Source organism: Hyla sarda, chromosome 7 (assembly GCF_029499605.1).
Source record: "Hyla sarda isolate aHylSar1 chromosome 7, aHylSar1.hap1, whole genome shotgun sequence".
NCBI classification, from domain to species: Eukaryota; Metazoa; Chordata; class Amphibia; order Anura; family Hylidae; genus Hyla; species Hyla sarda.
This window is the reverse complement of record NC_079195.1, coordinates 22323616-22337052: the sequence shown is the minus strand read 5'-3', so window position 1 is coordinate 22337052 and position 13437 is coordinate 22323616. Positions and strand designations below refer to the sequence as shown.

At 40.2% G+C, this 13437-nt stretch overlaps 1 protein-coding gene across 2 annotated transcripts in view; it reads left to right on the top strand.

Moving 5' to 3' along the window:
• Nucleotides 1–12130, top strand: part of SORCS3 (sortilin related VPS10 domain containing receptor 3) — a 680789-nt gene extending 668659 nt beyond the window's left edge. The window contains exons 25-27 of one of the 2 annotated variants that reach the window (XM_056530530.1): nucleotides 1984–2089; nucleotides 5044–5201; nucleotides 7985–12130. In XM_056530530.1, the coding sequence (XP_056386505.1) occupies nucleotides 1984–2089; nucleotides 5044–5201; nucleotides 7985–8049 (329 nt within the window). In that variant the 3' untranslated portion in view covers nucleotides 8050–12130. The remainder of the gene's footprint in view (nucleotides 1–1983; nucleotides 2090–5043; nucleotides 5202–7984) is intronic. The other variant, XM_056530531.1, reaches the window with a different exon arrangement.
• The last annotated feature ends 1307 nt before the right edge of the window (nucleotides 12131–13437 follow it).

Below are 13437 nucleotides of genomic sequence, written 5' to 3'. Positions count from 1 at the left end.
TTAAAACTCTGTTTAACTTTCTGGAGCCAGTTGATTGGGATACCACTTTAGGCAACTGCTAAAACAACCAATATAAAAAAAAAAAAAATGATGGCCTACCCTTTACCATCACTACGAAAAGGTGCGAGCAAGAGGTTAAAACCCTTGTGCAACTGTTGGGGTCCCATTAACCTGCTGCAACAAGAGTGTCAGGCGTCTGACCCACCAATCTAATAATAATGGCCTGTGCTGAGGATACCCCATTAATTTTATAAAGTTGTATAACCACTTTATGATATAATTGTTATTATACATTTTTTTTACTATAAACTTTTCTACATTGTTTAATTATCCTATTTTCTTTTTTAATAAACTAGATTATTTTCACATTTCATTATTTTGCACATTTTTTTTTTATTATTTATTTATTGTTCCATTTGCAAGGTCATAAAAGTTTTTTACAATTCTAATGCATTCATTCATTGTAAGCTGCCGGCACACGGTGACCTTCAACTGACTTTCCCAATGAGCCTGTGACTATGTTGTATATTTTTATTCTTTGCCTCGTTAAATATGTTGCCACAGAAACTATTGGTGTCTGCAAAGATCAAATTCAGAACAACTTTTTAAATTTAGCTACTTTACCTTGATTTTTTTATTGATTTTTTTGCTGTGTTTTCACTGCACCCCCTTATCACCTATACAAAGCATAGGGGATAAGATGTCTGATCACGGGGGTCCCTGCAGCACACCAGTCATCCACAGTCATGCAACTACAGCTGCAGTAACTTTGGTGCTAGCTTGATGGGTGCTTTGGATGAGCGGCGGGTGCTTTGGATGCTGACTGGCTACTAACTGTCTTGCAGTGGGCAGAGTGGTGCCCCCATCAAGAGGGCACTCTAGCCTTCTGCTTATTTTGCCTATTGGCAGAACTGGCCCTGCCCTTGAGTATCTGCGGATCTTATGAAACTTTAGTTAACTGTCATTGAAATATTATTTTTAAAGCGCTCACTACAAATCATACTTATCCCAGTCATTATATTATCTACTGTATTTTTTAAAAACTTAAATAGGACATGCTATGCCCAACCCCCAAAGAGCTCACAAACTCAGATGATTTATGGAACTTACTTACATTAAGTCTGTCTCATTACTACCAGTCCTTTAAGATTGTAGGCCATGAAAGTGTTCTCAGTTTTTCCATGCTGGGAGTTGTAGTTTTGCAACAGCTGGAGGAACACTGGTTGGGAAACACTGCCCTAGGGCACTATGGCTTGCGTGCAACTGCCACCTCTGCTACCTTTATAGCTACACCCCTGAGTATCTGCAGAGCTTAGTGAAGTTTAGTCAACTGATTTTGAAATAGATCTTCAGCCCTAGTCACTTATCCCCTATCCGCAGGATGGGGTATAAGCATCTGATCGCAGGGGGATCTGAACATGGCTCCTGTACGGGGCCACAGCCACAGCATGATGCCACAGATGACACGCCCTGTCCATGTCCCTCAATGGAAGAGGCGGAGATGCAGCGTTCGTGCATCCCAACCTTTCCCATATTGCTGTATGGAGGCGGCGTGTCTTCGACCTCAGTGAGGCCGCCAACACGCCCATTGGCCGTGCAGAGCTGCGGTAATGCTATGACCCCATATGGGAGATCGCGGGGGTCCCAGCGGTCGGACCCCCCACGATCAGACACTTATCCCCTATGGGGATAAGTGTCTAAGACTGCAGTACTCCTTTAAAATATGAATATTGTTTTTTAAACAATTTACTACAATTGTTATGTTAAAATTTGTGAGTACACCATTTAAGAAATATTCACCTATTGTATTATCTGCTACAGTATTTTATTATTATTTAAATAAGGTATGTTATACCCCACCCCCAAAGAGCTCACCAGCTTCAACTGCATGTGGTTTTACTACCAGACCCATGAATTTGTATGTGTTCTGAACTCCAGTATGAAGACAATGAGTCCGCCTTGTTGTTGTTTTTTCACTCCTAGCCCCCTTGGTGGATAACAGCGCCAGTCATAGCAGCTCCGCGATGTTAATGCTTCTTTCTGTTGTCTTTGTGGGTTTGGCTGTTTTTTTAATCTACAAGTTTAAAAGGTAAGAAACCAATGAATGCAACTACTCAAATATGTCAGATAATTTCATATATGTACATATGCCCGCATAAGTGCCTTTCATTATTCATCTAATTTTTTTCTTATCTTTCTTTTAAAGGGGTACTGCGCTGCCCCAGCATTCGGAACTTTTTGTTCTGAACGCTTGGAACGAGCGGTGGGGGTTGTGACGTCACGGCCACACACCCTCAATGCAAGCCTATGGGAGGGGGTGTCACGCCCCCTCCCATAGACTTGCATTGAGGGGGCGTGTCCATAACGTCGCGGGGGCACGATGTCATGATCCTCGCTTCCTGCACCCAGCATTCCATACGAAAGTCGGGTTCTGCACAGAGATCGCGGAGGGACTTCTGCTATCAGACATCTTATCCCCTATCTTTTGAATAGGGGATGAGATGTCTAGGGGCGGAGTATCCCTTCAAGTCCTCCAACTGTGAACCATGTACAGCATGTGAGTGGAGGGTGGGGTGGTCCCCTAGTCTGGATTCTTATCTCTTTCAGTCAGTTGCAAAGAGTGTCTCTGCATTATACAGATATCCCATTCATTTGAGTAAGCACTGAGTAATACTCAGTTCCCCCTCTGGGGTTGTTGCCGGGAATCCTAAATGGGTACTCTGGTGGATAACATTTTATTTTTTTTTAATCGGCTTGTGCCAGCAAGTTAAACAGATTTGTACTTACTTCTATTTAAAAATCGTAATCCTTCCAGTACTTATCAGCTGATGTATGCTGTTGGAAGTTCTTTTCTTTTTGAATTTCCTTTCTGTCTGACCACATCGCTCTCTGCTGACACCTCTATCCATGTCAGGAACAGGCCGGTCAGCGCAGGCCGGTCAGAGCCAATCAAAGGGCCGTATGTGGCCCGCGGGCCGTACAATGCCCAGGTCTGCCCTAAGGGATAGCTGTTTCTGAAATACTTGTTGGATCCACAACTGTATTATATTGAATTAGTTGCGTTTTATGCACATTCATTAAAGTTTTTTAATCTATCATGGGCTCATCCCTATCCTTTGTGCCTGAACCTTGGGGCTGTAACCAGTCAGAAGAATTCACTTATGTGACACATGACGTCACACCCCGCCCCCTCAATGCAAGTTTAGACTTGCATTGAGGTGGCAGGGTGTGATGTCATGAGGGGGACAGGGCTATGACGTCACGAGCTCCCGGCTCCAGCGTTCGGAGCAGTTTGTTCCAAACACTGAGCAGCGGAGTATCCCTTTAAATAGACACTTTCACTATAAAAAACAAAAAACATTTCACAGAGACCCAATAAAAGTTCCTATCAGTCAGGATGTCACTTCTGAGACCCCCACCGATCAGGAGAATAAGCTGGAATAAGTTTGTGGTAGCGCGATTTCCTCCCCGGCTCTCCAGAAACTTTGTCTTACTGCTCCATTATAAGTCTATGGGTCATCGAGACAAAAATCACTAATGGACCATGTGCTCACACCCACTTATTCTCTTGAATGGTGGGGGTCTCAGCCCTGAGACTCAGACCGATACAAACTTTTGACATGTCTCTGTGACAGGTCAAATGTTTTTTAAAGTGACAGGTACACTTGCTTCAGCCTATTCATTCTGCTGATCGGTGGGGGTCCTGTGCATCAGACCCCCACCAATCACACATACAGTAGATAGCCTATGCTACGACAGACAATAATAATAATAATTTTTTTTTTTTTTTTTTTTTATGTCCAGTAAATTCTCTTTATTTTTCGGATGTTCCTTTAAAAAAAATAAATAAATAAATAAAAAGGAAAGTCTCTAGTAATGTGTATGTAATTTCTGTGATGGGAATAATGGAATTTATTTGGATTCTCTTACATGGAGTTAGGAATACATTTTGTCTCCTAGCATGAATTGTACTATAAGTCATCCACTTTATAGAGGATTTATTTTTGCTGTAGTAAGGATCAACCTAGCATAAAAATAATAGGTTGAATGTAAGTTGTGTCAGTTTTTCTCTGACCTTACAAACTAATCCTATAAAATTCATTAACTAGCTACATCTTTGGTCTCTTGTGTCTTAATTTATACCTCTGTAGATGACTTTAGATCTAAAACACACACACACAAAATATCTTGGAATATCAAACCAAATAAAATTACAGCTAAGTTTGGTACAAAGTTGAAGCCCCATTCATATCTGCGCCGGTGGTTCCATATGGGGCCAAAAAATAGACAACACAACAGACACCAGCAGAAACCTCGGGATCCATCTGCTTTCTGTCTGGTCTCTGTTTATGGTAAGTGTCATGTGACGCGTTTCAGGGTCTATGCACACCCTTAAGGGCAACTGAAACGCGTCACATGACACTCATTCGGTAAAAGCCAACATCAGGTAATGGTGTCATGTGACTCGTTTCGGCTGCTATGCGTAGCACCTGAAATCTGTCACATGACAACTTCCATTACCTGATGGTGCAATTCCATGGATTTATTTGGTAAAAAAACGAAATCAGGTAATGGTAAGTATCATGTGACGGGTTTCAGGTGCTATGCATACCCTAAAGAGTGTGCACAGCACCTGAAACGCGTCACATGACACTAATTCAGTAAAAAAAAAAAAAAACATCAGGTAATGGTGTCATGTGACTAGTTTCGGCTGCTATGCACACCCTGAAATGTATAGCATGACACTTATCATTACCTGTTGGTGTAATTCCAAAGATTTATTTGGTAAAAAAACAACATCAGGTAAAGGTAAGTGTCATGTGACACGTTTCAGGTGCTTGTGCAGAACACTGATGCGTCACATGAAACTTACCATTACCTGATTTTTTTCAGTAAAAACTAATATTAGGTAAAGTAAGTGTCATGTGACATGTTTCGGGTGCTATGCACGATCTGCACTCGACTTCTTTTCTTGTTTCCAAAAAATTATTATTTTGTACAGTTTTATGAAATCTTAAACATGCTACATTTTTTTGTCTCCAGGAAAATCCCATGGATTAATATCTACGCTCAGGTTCAACACGATAAAGAACAGGAAATGATCGGGTCCGTCAGCCAAAACGACAACGCGCCCAAAATATCTCTCAGCAACTTCACAGAGGAGGAGCTGACGGACAAGGAACTGGACACCCGAGTCATTGGTAATCTCTATGCAGATGAATATGAACACTCAGCAAAGTGAATGTAGTCAATTAATCAAGTATAAGACGCGTTCAGGACGGTCATGGCAGGAGAGTAATGAATGGGTTCCACATGACTTAGCCGGACGGGAGCCGCCTCCCTGGCAGGATGGCAGTGCTGTCGGGTGACCTCTGCGCTGATAGACATGTCACTTCCATTATTGCTCTGTCATCGTGGTAATGGGTTTTCATTGCATACACAACGTTTAGGTTCAAGGCAAAGGCAAATTTGATTAGAAAAAGCATTAACAGAGTGAACATTACATGGTAGAATCTGGAGCAGTTTAATGTTACACAATAATAAAGCTCTGGGTCTATTGAGCACGAAATTGTTGTATTAATGTGTAACCAATCAACAAGTCCGAGGTAAGGGCTGGGATTACTGCATAATACAATACAGTGGGTGCAATATATATATATATATATATATATATATATATATATATACAAAGAATAAGTCAGCCAGCACTTTAGTTGATACCAAACTATTATATGGACCTGGCCTACAGGTGCACACTACTAGGCTAAATATACAGCAACAGAAGAATGCCGCAGCACACTGCCAGCACAAGGATATATGTGAAACATGAACATGCAGATAAAACATGGAGAGCTATACAGCTATGGTGTAATAGATGCAAATGTGAAACTATGAGATAGTGAGGCACTTAGCTCGCAAATTTGTCTCCGCCGGCGGTCAAATAGCTTGGACCGTCCCACCGCGATAAGGTGGCCTCCTTGGGACGGACCCTACACTGTGAATATGCCTCTGTGTGAACAGTTCAGTAAGCATGGCAGGGTCTGGAACATCCAAGACACCTTATATACACCTGATAGAGGTGGGTGGGGTGCAAGGCCAACATGGAGGTAGCCACTCCCCCGTATGTGCAATACAGACAAAGAATAAGTAAGCCAGCACTTTAGTTGATACCAAACTATTATATGGACCTGGCCTACAGGTGCACGCTACTAGGCTAGATATACAGCAACAGAAGAATCCAGAAGCACACTGCTAGCACAAGGATATAGGTGAAACATGAACATGCAGATAAAATATGGAGAGCGGTGGAACGGTCCAAGCTATTTGGCCGCCGGCGGAGACAAATTTGCGAGCTAAGTGCCTCACTATCTCATAGTTTCACATTTGCATCTATTACACCATAGCTGTATAGCTCTCCATGTTTTATCTGCATGTTCATGTTTCACCTATATCCTTGTGCTGGCAGTGTGCTGCTGCATTCTTCTGTTGCTGTATATTTAGCCTAGTAGCGTCCATATAATAGTTTGGTATCAACTAAAGTGCTGGCTGACTTACTTTGTCTGTATTACACATACGGGGAGTGGCTACCTCCATGTTGGCCTTGCACCCCACCCACCTCCATTAGGTGTATATAAGGTGTCTTGGATGTTCCAGATCCTGCCATGCTTACTGAACTGTTCACACAGAGGCATATTCACAGTGTAGGGTCCGTCCCAATGAGGCCACCTTATCGCGGTGTGACGGTCCAAGCTATTTGACCGCCGGCGGAGACAAATTTGAGAGCTAAGTGCCTCACTATCTCATAGTTTCACATTTGCATCTATTACACCATAGCTGTATAGCTCTCCATGTTTTATCTGCATGTTCATGTTTCACCTATATCCTTGTGCTGGCAGTGTGCTGCTGCATTCTTCTGTTGCTGTGTGTGTGTATATATATATATATATATATATATATATATATATATATATATTACAATGTAGTGGGTACAATGTGTATCTATATATATATATGTATATGTATATATATATATATATATATATATATATATATATATATGTATACACACACAATATAGTGGGTGCAATATATACAGACAAGTACAGATCAATTTATCTTAAAAAGAAAATATTAATTGGACAGACGCCGCACATCCACACTGGTACACACTGCCCTGGCAGAGATATTCATCCAAACTTTGAAAGTTCTAGCAGCTCTGTAAAGAATGTAATTAAATATGTAATTTATATAGAGCAATATTGCTATAGAAACAAATGGAGGTGCTGAGCATGCCATATGATCAAATAGTGTTTACTAGAGTTGAGCTATGTGCTGGCATAACAAGAAAGTAGTTAATTGGCACTGCTTAACAGCACTAGTTAACTCCAATTCCTGGGGGATAGGTGGATACTTGATGGATATGGGATGGCGGCGAGATGGTAAGTATCTCTTTCTTCACTGTATACATTATATAGACATATAGATGGCTGTATAATGTATACATTCCCCCTCCTCCTTCCCCCAGGAGTTAACTAGCACTGCTCAGTGCTAATTAACTCCTTCCTTGCTGGGCTAAGCTGTATCTATCTATCTTTCTGTCTGTCTGTCTCATATCATATCTATCTCTGTATCGATTTATTGATTCATCTATAGTATCTCATATGTATAGAGAGATTGATAAATAATATGGGATGAATATTGGATGGATATTGAGATGGATATTGGATGGATGTGGGCTTTATGTTTGATGGATATGTGATGGTTAATTTCAGATGTCACCAGAGTGTCATATAATACCTATTGCAGAAATGTTTCTATTCTATGTTGCTTGAGACACATTAGTGGTTCTGAATATAATGTGGACAGGCTGTGTAGTGTTTTGACCAAGTGTACCATTCTGTGTTTATTTTTATCTTTTTGTGCCTTACACCTAATTCTTAAATTTTTCCACATTTTGACAAATTTCATATTCTTTTTCTTTTAGGTACCATCTCTACGATCGCAAACAGTGAAAGCACAAAAGAAATCCCAAACTGTACCAGTGTTTAATGTCCACGACTGCTGAGCCTGGCCAAAATCTGGACAATTTTTTTTGTATGGAAAGAAACAAACCTCTCATTTTCTGCTCCTCTGTGCCACATTTGTATTCGGCAGGTGGTTGGGACGGATTTTATCGAAACCTGAAAAATGACTTAAACACCTGCTTCCTCTGTTTTTTTTTTCTTTTTCCCCAACTTTTTCAATAAACAATTAATGCCTGAGGTTAAAAAAAATCTAAAAAAAAATTAAAGAAAAAAAAAAAAGACAAAAACATCCTTTATTTTCTCACAGTGGTTTAAGTAAACATCTCCGAAAATGTTCCCACACATCGGCTTCTCATCTCCATTTCTCTGTTATGACAATTTCATTGAAGGACAGAATCCTGGAGACATTTCTATGAAGATGTTTCGTGAAGAGCCAGGTGTTCATTTTTGCCTGACCAGTTTGGCTTACGACCAGGTGTCGGAATTAGGCAACGTGAAGCATCTGACTCGCTCACGTTCCTGCCCCTGGAATTTTCCATGAGCATCGCAACAGGAATGTGTATGTGGTTTTTAACACAGACGAAAAAAAATTACCTATTGTCTGGAATATTCCGCACAAATATCATAGATTTCATCTTCCATTTCATCTCTAAGAAATTTGATAAATTATAAGGATGAAAAATTAAAATATTGCCATTTTTGTTCTGACAATTTGCCTCGATTATAAAAAATATGAATTTCAATTTTTTTTTCTTTTGAGATCTGCAGTTTGAGATGTTGAAGTGTATTTAATTGGAGAAGGATTTCACTCCTCCCATATAATGTTAAAGTAAAAACGGTATAAAGCGTATTTATTACAATCTCGAAAAAACCCAAGGCAATTTCCTCCTTCTCAAGTAATTTACCTTTGCTGTGTTTGGAATTTATTCTCAGAATTTCCAATTTTGTCTATATTGTTGAGATGCTTTGGTAGCTTCCCGTAGCTTCCAAATATTTGTTGTCCTAAAAATATTGGACTTTTTTGTTAGAATGGCCCAGATTTATCAATTTGCCTGAAACCAAAACTATCTTTGCCAATAGCAACCAATTACAGCTTAGCTTCGATTGTTTGCTATGGGAAAACCATAGAATTCCATCTCCATCTGGGGGGCAAAAGAATATCCATTTTCCGTATGCTAGCAAAAATAATGGAGGATGGACTAGTGTAGAACAGTGGTCTTAAAACTATGGCCCTCCAGTCGTTGGCTGTACGGGCATGCTCAAAGTTGTAGTTTTGCAACATCGGAGGTCCACATTTTTAAGACCACTGGTGTAGAAGATTATGCTATTCCATCCAATGGGATCCTCTAAAAATATACATCCATTAAACAGATACCATGTATTAGCTTATGGTAGATGCATGCCAAAGTATAGGATCCGTCATAGGCACCAAGTTAATGGATCCCTCAGGAAGCTCAAGTGAGGTCAATGTCTACTCATCATCACTGGAGCTTCCCAAACCGAAGATGAAGTTACCCCCTTCCTCACCTTTTTAAATTTTGTAACAATCTGTGCCAGGTGGCTGTCAGCAGTACCAACTTTGGGGTAAACTAAAAAGAAAGCCGAACTACTCAACTAAGCTTTCCCCGTGGGTTCCCTCCTGCATTTGGAAAAAAAATGTATTCAGCTTGAACAATTTCAAACTCCATTTTATTTTCATGCCATTAAAATTGCAGCCCAAAGATTAAAGGGGTATTCCGGGCCAAAGATGTCTGATCGCAGGGGGCCAGCCGCTGGGACCCCCCGCGATCTCTATGCAGCACCCACACTTTATGCCCGGCTGCTGCTCCAGTCTTGGAAACCTCTGTGTTTTTTGGGACTGGAGATGTGACGTTACGCCACGCACCCTCCCTTCATGTCTATTGGAGGGGGCTTCTCAGCGGTGCGGGCCCCCTGCGATCAGACATCTTATCGTCTATCCTTTGGATAGACGATAAGATGTCTTTGGCAGGAATACACCTTGAACCAACACAATTCTGGCACATCACATACTCTTAGTCATGACTAAGGGAGCTTGACGTGCCAGAAACGCCTTGGATAAAGTAGGACTTTGATGAAAGACTAAGATGCAGTGTGAGCCTTGCCTTATAGCAATGCTTCTTAGGACTCATTCACATGACTGTATTGTGGCTGTTTCCTATAGAGTCCTAATAGGGATTTCATAGAAACCGGCAGACATATGGACTTTACTCTATTTTAGAGAGGACTCATGAGGAATGTTTGATTGCAGTGAAAGAATGAACATGTTCATTCTACCGCCGGAATTCCGATCCTTGTGAGAAATGTCTGCGAGGAAATTAACGTGTGTGCATATATTCCATTGAAGTCAGTAGGAAGGGGAGGCAAAACACGTCTCAAAAGATGTCTGATCGCAGGGGTCCTAGCATGATGGCCACCATGCCCCCTCCCATAGACATGAATGGAGGGGGGGCATGGCGTGACATCACGGCTACTGCCGTGGGAGCCCAGCATTCTAAACCCCCCGCAATTAGACATCTTTTATACATTTCATTTTAAAAACATAAAATAAATAAACGTAATTATTGCTATGAAATGACTAAACTTTTCCAGTGCAATATTGAAAATTCAGATTGTTTTTAAAGACAAAAAGGTTTACACATTTCAAGTATTTTTTTTTTTTTTTTTAAATATTCAGGAGACATTCTACACAGCAATGTTTTCCCAAAAGCGTGCACCCATCCAGCTGATCAAACTCAAAAAAATCAAACTCCCAGCATGTCTGGACAGGACATGCTGGAAGTTGTAGTTTTACAACAGCTGGATGGGTGCACGCTTTTTGGAAAACTTTGCTGTATAGAATGACTCCTGAATACCGTAATTTAAAAATAAAAAAATAAATAAATATGAAGTATAAATAAATTGTTTACTGTATTAATAATAAAACACATATATAGTAGTAGTTTTGCACCCCGGCTGAGAAACCCTGCCATACAGTGATGGTCACCGTATTAAAAGAAAAAAATTAGCATTTAAAAAAAACTATTTTATTAAATTATTTTTTTTTTTTTTTTTTTTACATATATATATTTAAAAAGTAATAAAATAAATTAATAACATGATTTAAAAAATTGAAAATCATTTTTGATCAGCAAATTTTCAAACTTTAGTTATTTATTTATTTTGCACAAAAGTTATCATCTTAAAATAGTAACACATGAACAAATGGCTACATGACTTAGAAAATAACTGACAAAATCAAATTTGAAAAAGATACGTTATACAAAAATGGAGCTAAATTAGAAAATGTTTATGTTGCGGTTAAAACAAACTAATTAGAGGGGTCCGATAGAAATTATAATAAATGTAGTATTTTTTTCTTGGTACAAAACGCACTGTAGAATATATTTATGTCGCGGTGAGCGGATGACTACATCTTGAAAGCTTTGTACATACTTTGACCCATACACATACACAGGTATATTTTACTAGCGCCACCGTCTACAAAATTTCTCATGACGACGTCAATATTGTGTTCAGAATTTAGCATTACATTATGTATTTCAGACATGTTTTGTTTTTACTCTGTTTGCATTTCTTATATATTTTTTTTTTATTCTAATCCCCCCCAATTTGCCTTAGACAATGAATGAGTGAATGTGAACTTCTCCTCCATTGTTCTCTGCTTTGGTTTCATAGGTTTCGATGATCGTTGCTCGCACTCACTCCCCACCCCCGACCCTTTGCATGTTTAGGGCAATGATACTCAAGGCATACTGTACATACAAATGATGTAAATAGCTTTTTAATTTCTTTGGAAATAAATTAATGTTTAGTAATATAAATTGAGTCTGGTCTAAGCCACTGTGATACTGGCCCAGCGGTAACAGTTTTTTGGTTGACTGTTGTTTTTGATTCTTTTTGTTTTATTTGCCTTCGGGAAAGTTTACTGCTTTCATTTATCTTTATTTTTGTTGCTCAGATGTTGGGGGATCAAAGGCTTAAATCTTTCTTCCTTGTCTACAAATCATGATTTATTCTATTTATATAAAGAGTTTTTTGAGAAAACATAATAATAAAAACACTCTATGATATATTTTTATTTGCCATATTCAGAACTTTTATGATATAAATCTCGTGTCCTACTTTGAACTCAATGTTTAGCTTGGTCCTGAAAGGGAGAGGTTACTGGGGGTTAAAAATAAAAAGCCCTGTGTATTAGACCTGTATGGGATCCGACAGAAAAAAACCTAGGTACAGTAACGAGCTCAAAAACCTTTGTGGTAGCCCAAAAACTGAGCCGGTGCATGAGCCCTAATAGTTTTACCGAAATGTCTAGTTCCAACATAGCTTTTCTCAAATTGGAAGCATGGTAGCCAGTGTCATACACAAAGGTTAAGAACCCAATTGCATACAGTATATAAAAATTGGGCTGTTTTTAGGTGCTGCATAACCCACCACACCTTAAGTGCAGCAGGAGTTTCGGATTCCCTCTTTTCTTATAAATTTTCTACCTCTTGCTCTCAATGTCTTTTGAGATACGAACAATCTGTAATGGGCCTCCTCTATCCAAAGGTCCTATAGCAGTCACTTGAGCTCTCTCTATGGTACCGATACCCTTAAAGGGGTACTCCGCTGCTCAGCGTTTGGAACAAACTGTTCCGAACACTGGAGCCGGTGCCGGTAGCTCGTGACGCCATAGCCCCGCCCCCTCATGTTGTCAAGCCCTGCCCCCTCAATGCAAGTCTATGGGAGGGGGCGTGACATATGTCACGCCCCCTCCCATAGACTTGCATTGAGGAGGTGGGGCTATGACATCATGATGGGGCGTGGCTATGACATCATGAGCTCCCGGCACCAGCTCCAGCGTTCGGAACAGTTTGTTCCAAACCCTGAGCAGCGGAGTACCCCTTTAAAGGGGTACTCCACTGGAAAACATATTTTTTTTAAATCAAGTGGTGCCAGAAAGTTAAACAGATTTGTAAATTAGAAGAAGGAAACAGAATTGCCGGCACTCTTAAAAACTCCAGATTTATTGCAGCCATAAAAACATCAGGAACAAGGTGAAGACAAGCAAGCATGCATGCTTGACACGTTTCGAGTCTATGACCCTTTAACGAAACCTGTAGCATGTACGTAACAGTGACATATTTATAGTCAGGAAAGAGGAGGGAGGAGCGACATCACGAGCTCCCAGCTCCAGCGTTCGGAACAGTTTGTTCCAAACTCTGAGCAGCGGAGAACCCCTTTAAAAGATGGTTGAAATTTTTCATCACGCAAAGCTCCAACATTGACAAGTATTCTTTCCCCTAGTCTCTCACCGTCTTCCACTTCGCAGCATATGGGTAGTTGTTTTAAAGGGGTACTCCGGCGCTTAGACATCTTATCCCCTATCCAAAGGATAGGGGATAAGATG